Raw genomic sequence first — 6,000 nt, forward strand, 5'->3', positions numbered from 1 at the left:
TTCTAAGAATTGATCAGTCATGGAGTGCTCCTAAAACCAAACTTTACCTGCTAGCCTTGTCAAAAAGTTGAAGTCCTTTCTTACTACCAAATGCTAGAAACCTTTTTGTTAGAACTGAGCAAGCTAGGCCACCTAGTGGGGGTGAGGGACTTCCCGTGGCGTTGTCATCAGCTACAGCCCACGTCAGTGCCTGAGACAGGCAGGGCAGAGCGGTTGCATGCACACATCCAGCACTGAATTTGTCCCTCTGACCCTGCTAGAAATGGGCCTTTGTCTGTCAAGTCACACAAGCAGTTTTGAAAATGTTAGCTGTAGGCATGGTTGGAATATAAATGCTGTGTTATAGATACCAATTTTCTGTAAATTTTTGTTATTACGCGTTGATCATGACAACAGAAAAAGATTGGAGCAAAATCTTACTCGAGTTTTCACAACAGAACGTTCTATTGAAAGGTGAAATTCTCCTAAACTTTGTTCAGACAATATTTATTTACTTTTTTAATTTTTTTTTTTCCACTTTGTAGGCTTTATGCAGTTGGTGGTCGAGATGGAAGTTCTTGTCTTAAGTCGGTGGAATGTTTTGATCCGCATACAAACAAATGGACCCTCTGTGCTCAGATGTCAAAAAGAAGAGGTGGTGTAGGTGTAACCACCTGGAATGGGTTCTTATATGCAATAGGTGGTCACGATGCCCCAGCATCAAATTTAACATCCAGGCTGTCAGACTGCGTGGAAAGGTAATATCCTGGTGAAGGCGTGTCCTGCTAGTAATTCTGATAGTGCTAGTTTATAGAGTGATTTATGGAAAGAGCTGTACGTAGAAACCCAATAAAATAGCCATGTTATTTTTAGCATGAGCAGAGGAAACTTGGGTATAAAAACATACTGTGTAGGTACATTTGAAAATGTTGCCAAGACAGATTATTTACAGCAAATCCTCCCTAAAAGCACTTCATCTAGAAAAGGACTCTTTTTCCTAACAATCTCATGAATGAATTATGATTGATTAATGAGATAACTTGGAATTGAATGCTTTTAAAAATGGAGCAGAACTTCTTTCACACAAGAAGTGTGTATCAGTTCATATTACAGCTTTTAAAGGAGTTAACGGTTAGGGTTTGTGGATCCTTAAATATCCTATTATTTCTTGTATCCCCTGATGGCACTGGGAAACTGGCATATAATTCAGTCATTCCAAAGTTTGTGTTTTCCATAAATTTATTAATGACTGTATTATAAATTGCAGAAGCATATGTGATCCATAAAATAATTTAAAATTACAGTAAATACTTCATAATATTCTGCATTACATCTTCCCTGGCATTTCAAGTATTTCTGAAACAAGGTTTTATTATCTGTGCCCGCACACCCACACCCCTGCCAAATTGTAAAACTTCTTTCCTGGTATCTCCCAACACTTAACAGTTATTCTTCATCACCCATCTTCTCCTTTCACTAAATTTCTTTAAGCTGGGAGATGTAATTCACCCTCTACCAAAAGAAGAAAAAAAAGAAACGCAAAATAAAACACCACCAACAAAAAAACCCACCACCACCAAAGAGCTGTAGTTTTCAAACTTTCAGTGTCCTAATAGACCCCAAAATACATAGTGTGGCCCATACCACTTAATATGTGGAAGTTGCACCAAAAAGACCCCAGAAAGGTTTGCGGATACGAAGCCACATGTTAGCGAACACCAAATATTTAGAGGAATACAGATAATTAGAAGCCCAAGAGAAAGCAATAGGTCCATGTATGTTTCTGCATCAATATTCTCTGAAACAAAGTTGCAGAAAACATGACCTTGATAAATAGGAATCATTTCATAATGCATTTTGTCCTCGTGCTTTACATGATGTGAAACTGAGGATCATCAACTCGATGGAAATAGTTAAAGGAACTTTTTGGTTAGTTAAAAGAATTTTTCAGTAAAAAATTACCGGTTTCATAATACCACACTAAGCTTCTGAGTATTTGTTTACCACTATATTTTGCAAGAAAAGTTGCTTTTCCCAGATAAATACATTGGTTTATAAATTAATTGTAAAATAACTTAAATTGGATAGTAAATTCTATTTGTAGCTCACTAATCACCCTCTTTCACTGCATTATACTTCTGTTTGCAGGATGTGCTTCAGGCAGCGTTTTTATGTTAAGATTATGCCTGCATGCATTTCTGAGGTACTTTGACTGCAGATAGAATTGGTAGACCTCATTGTATCTGTGCTCTTCATGCAAACAAGTGAAGATTAGTATCTTCCAAACTTACTTTGAGCAAGTGTGGTCTTAGGATGGTGTCTTAGCCAAATTAATGTTTTATTTGTGTAGCCCTTCAGAGCTCTGTGATCACGTCAGTACTGCTGCAACCATCTGTAATCTTAACACTGGCCCTTTCAGTCAGGTTAAAATAGTGTTCCTTGACACAAGAATAGCATGAATTCTCCCGTGTAGCTCTCTGTGCTAGTTTTACTTGTAAAATTTTAGAGTTTGACTTGTAAAGAATGTTGCTATCATTCTAGAATCTCATTTTTCGTTAAACCATCTGTCTCTCACTGTGCTGTTGCTTCTGACGGTACAGAGCTATGATTAAAGAAGCACTGAAAATTGTCTTAAGGGTTTTGCATTTCCCCCAGAATTTTCTCAGGTTGTTCTTTGGTTTTGGTTTTGGGTTTTTTTTAAACGGTTTTGGTTTTTTTTAAGTATTTCTCTTTAGTACCACACTCAAATTTAATAGCCTGTGCTTTGAAGTGTAGTAGTTCCCACCTAGAGCAAGCGCTTGCTCTACTACAGCGTAGCAGCAGGACTGTTTCTGGAGCGCTACGGTTAGGCATACAGTAAGAAACGTAGAAAAGAGCAGCTGTGTGCAGATGTATGTACCACTGTATGGAAAGCAGCACAAAGTAGATAGATAGCTAGTACTGACTCTGTTTCCAGATGATTAAAGAAACATTTTCTAAGAACGGGGGGGAAAGTCCACACCCAAATCTGTGCTGTCCTAATAATACCTGTTTCCTCCTATCTTAAGAACGTCAATTCCAGTATTTTTTTTTCTTTTGCATTTTGGCAACAGCTTTAGTGTATAACACAAATTATCTTTTAGGTATGATCCAAAAACAGATATGTGGACTGCTGTGGCCTCTATGAGCATCAGCAGAGATGCAGTGGGAGTATGTCTTCTGGGTGACAAGCTGTATGCAGTTGGAGGATATGATGGTCAAACGTACCTTAATACAGTGGAGTCTTACGATCCCCAGACAAATGAATGGACACAGGTAGAGTTTCTGATCAGACCATATGCTGCGATTTATCTTGTTACTTCAAGTGTGCCTCTATTTACAAGGAGAATTCAAATACTCCTTCTCTAAGAAGCATTTTCTTACTAGTCTTTTGTAAGTCTCTCTTTTTTTGTCTACCGTCTTGAGATGATGCATCTTGAACCGACGGTTAACGTCTTTCTTTGGCAAGAGTATAGCTATTTTTCTTTGACAATTTCAACTACTGTTAATAAAATGTATTGACATGTTCCCCAAACTGTTATAAAGGGTTCTGCTTTTACATTACTTCCTACACTCAAGCTAAATGATAAATGTAGATTAGTTTTAGCTCTGATGTGTGTCTCAGCAAGTTTATAAATTTCTTCAACGTTTAGGTCATCTTTTCATAAATATTCCCTTCCTGATGTAAGTATAGTGTGTGCAGCTTTCAGGAAGCCTTTTCCCATTTCTCCTCACCCAGCTCAAAAAAAAATTAAAAAAATCTTCAGTTCAGAAACTATTAGTGTCCATTCAAAGCTTGGTTACTTTTTTTATAGGAATGTGCCTCTCTCTGTGGGAAGAGCACAGACAGGGACATCCTGGGCAGGCTGTCGTTTGGTGTCTAGTGTCATTTGAGATACCCTAAAGCGTCTGCATCCACAGAAGGCTGGCAGATACAGCACAGAGTCTATGGGAGCCCAAAGCCCTTCTGGAGTGCAGCTGCAGACCAGGATGAATTGGTACAAATTGAAATCAGGGAGGTTTAGATTAGATATCAGGAAGAAATTCTTCACAGAGAGGGTGGTGAGGCACTGGAACAGGTTGCCCAGAGATGTTGTGGATGCCCCATCCCTGGAAGTGTTCAAGACCAGGCTGGATGTGGCTTTGAGCAACCTGGTCTAGTGGAAGGTGTCCCTGCCCATGGCAGGGGGATTGGAACTAGATGATCTTTAAGGTCCCTTCCAATCCAAACCATTCTATGATTCTGTGAACGTCCATGGTCATCTAGAATAGCATTAGACACCAGTATTTAAGCAGCTGAATTCTGACCTGGGGAAAAATAGAAATACAGGAGTTGGCATAAACACCCTTTTTTGTCTTCAGGATAATCTCTGTAGCACTTAATGTGCTCTTCACACACACTCCAATACTATTAAGTTTAAAAGGGGAAGATAAGGTGAGTGTTAGAAACTACCTTTGTCTTTTCAAATCCAGCACAATCTCAGCGGAAAAGGGTCTTGCCAGAAGTGAGTCTTTTCCTGTGGAAAAAAAAAAAAAAGAATGGAGACAGGGAAATTAATCTGATTTCAAGAACTCTTAACAGGACTTTACCAAATACCGAAGTAAAAGTGAGAGGTTGCCCCTGTCATGGTTGGCGTTTTCCGTTTGACAGAAAAATGCACCATTTTCCCAACCATTACTCAGTTGTCAGACTGTCCAGCTCAGGTGTTCAGTTTGTACCATAAAAAAGGATTCTTTTTCCTGTATTACCAAGTAACTGAAATTATCAGTAAGAATTCTTTCATATTCTTGGGGTTTGGTGTTGCCTTCAGAGTGCTTCACACTGTCATATAAAATATCTTCACCTTTTCTGTGCGTTTTTATCCAAGTTTTGGACCAATTTGCTGGGGTTTTTAAAGTCGCGTTAGCAGAGTGTGAGTGATACTGCCATTCTGCTGCAGCTGTACAACTATTATTGCAAGCATTAGCTAAACACCGTCAGTTTTAGGGGAAAAAATACTTAAAGCTGACTGCATTTGTCTCACAGATGTTTTGCCTTTTTTTTTTTTCCTTACAGGTTGCACCGTTATGCTTAGGAAGAGCTGGAGCATGTGTTGTGACTGTAAAACTGTAAATTATTTTCTATAAGGCGATATTCTCCTCTGTAGACTCAGATGATTTCTTTTTTCCTCAAGCAAACGACCAGCGCGCCAATAAACACAAGGTGCAGGATACCTACCGTGGCAAAGTATTTGGTCTCAAGCTAACATGTACGTGTTGTTCTTACGGACCAATATTAAGCACTTTTTAAAAAAAAAATCATTTTTGTTACCCCTATGTTACACAAATTCTGTTTGTAAGAAAATCAGCTGCAATCAGCCAGTTGCCAGCAGAGGCCTGCTGTTTAGGAAGTTTCAAGAAATGAGTAAACTCATTAGTGAACTGTCTATAATAATGCAATGTTACAGATCCAGGACCTTGATGCCCCAAATATGCAGAGAAATGATGCTATAAATGGATATACTTCCACTGATATAACTGAGTCTATCCCTGGGTGAATACAGGTTTAGACCACATATATTTAATTTGGCTATAGGTATCTGAGCTATTACAATGCATTTACAAACCATTGTAAATGGCAGGCGTCGTGCCTGCCTTGGAAATGAAGTTGTGTATTTGGTGAATCTTTTGCACTTTTATCATCATTCCTAGTTTAGCAAACTTTCTATTTAACCAAAGCCTTATTTTAAATATTGTCTTACCATACTAACAGAAATTTGCTATTTAATAATTTCTGCCGGAGATGTTGGACATCCAGTGTACTTTTTGGATTTTCAAAGTTTTTACATGAGATGCAGAACATCATACCTTTTTCTGTACTTTGTTTCATATGTTTACTTTGCTGTTTTTAAGGAAAAATCTATAAGCATGAGTTATTGGAAGAATTCTAAAGTGTGATTAAAAGTTAACCAATTTAATATTTGCACTTTGGAATTTTTGAAGCATTCCATTGCATCTAGACTA

General features: G+C 38.1%; 1 protein-coding gene across 3 annotated transcripts in view; it reads left to right on the forward strand.

Annotated features, from left to right (window-relative positions):
• KLHL5 (kelch-like family member 5) overlaps positions 1 to 5,349 on the forward strand; it is a 41,277-nt gene extending 35,928 nt beyond the window's left edge. For all 3 annotated transcript variants that reach the window (XM_010160633.1, XM_010160634.1, XM_010160632.1), the window contains 3 exons: positions 525 to 737; positions 3,102 to 3,273; positions 5,054 to 5,349. In XM_010160633.1, the coding sequence (XP_010158935.1) occupies positions 525 to 737; positions 3,102 to 3,273; positions 5,054 to 5,110 (442 nt within the window). In that variant the 3' untranslated portion in view covers positions 5,111 to 5,349. The remainder of the gene's footprint in view (positions 1 to 524; positions 738 to 3,101; positions 3,274 to 5,053) is intronic.
• The last annotated feature ends 651 nt before the right edge of the window (positions 5,350 to 6,000 follow it).

Source organism: Eurypyga helias, unplaced genomic scaffold, assembly GCF_000690775.1.
Source record: "Eurypyga helias isolate BGI_N326 unplaced genomic scaffold, ASM69077v1 scaffold7211, whole genome shotgun sequence".
Classification (NCBI taxonomy): Eukaryota; Metazoa; Chordata; class Aves; order Eurypygiformes; family Eurypygidae; genus Eurypyga; species Eurypyga helias.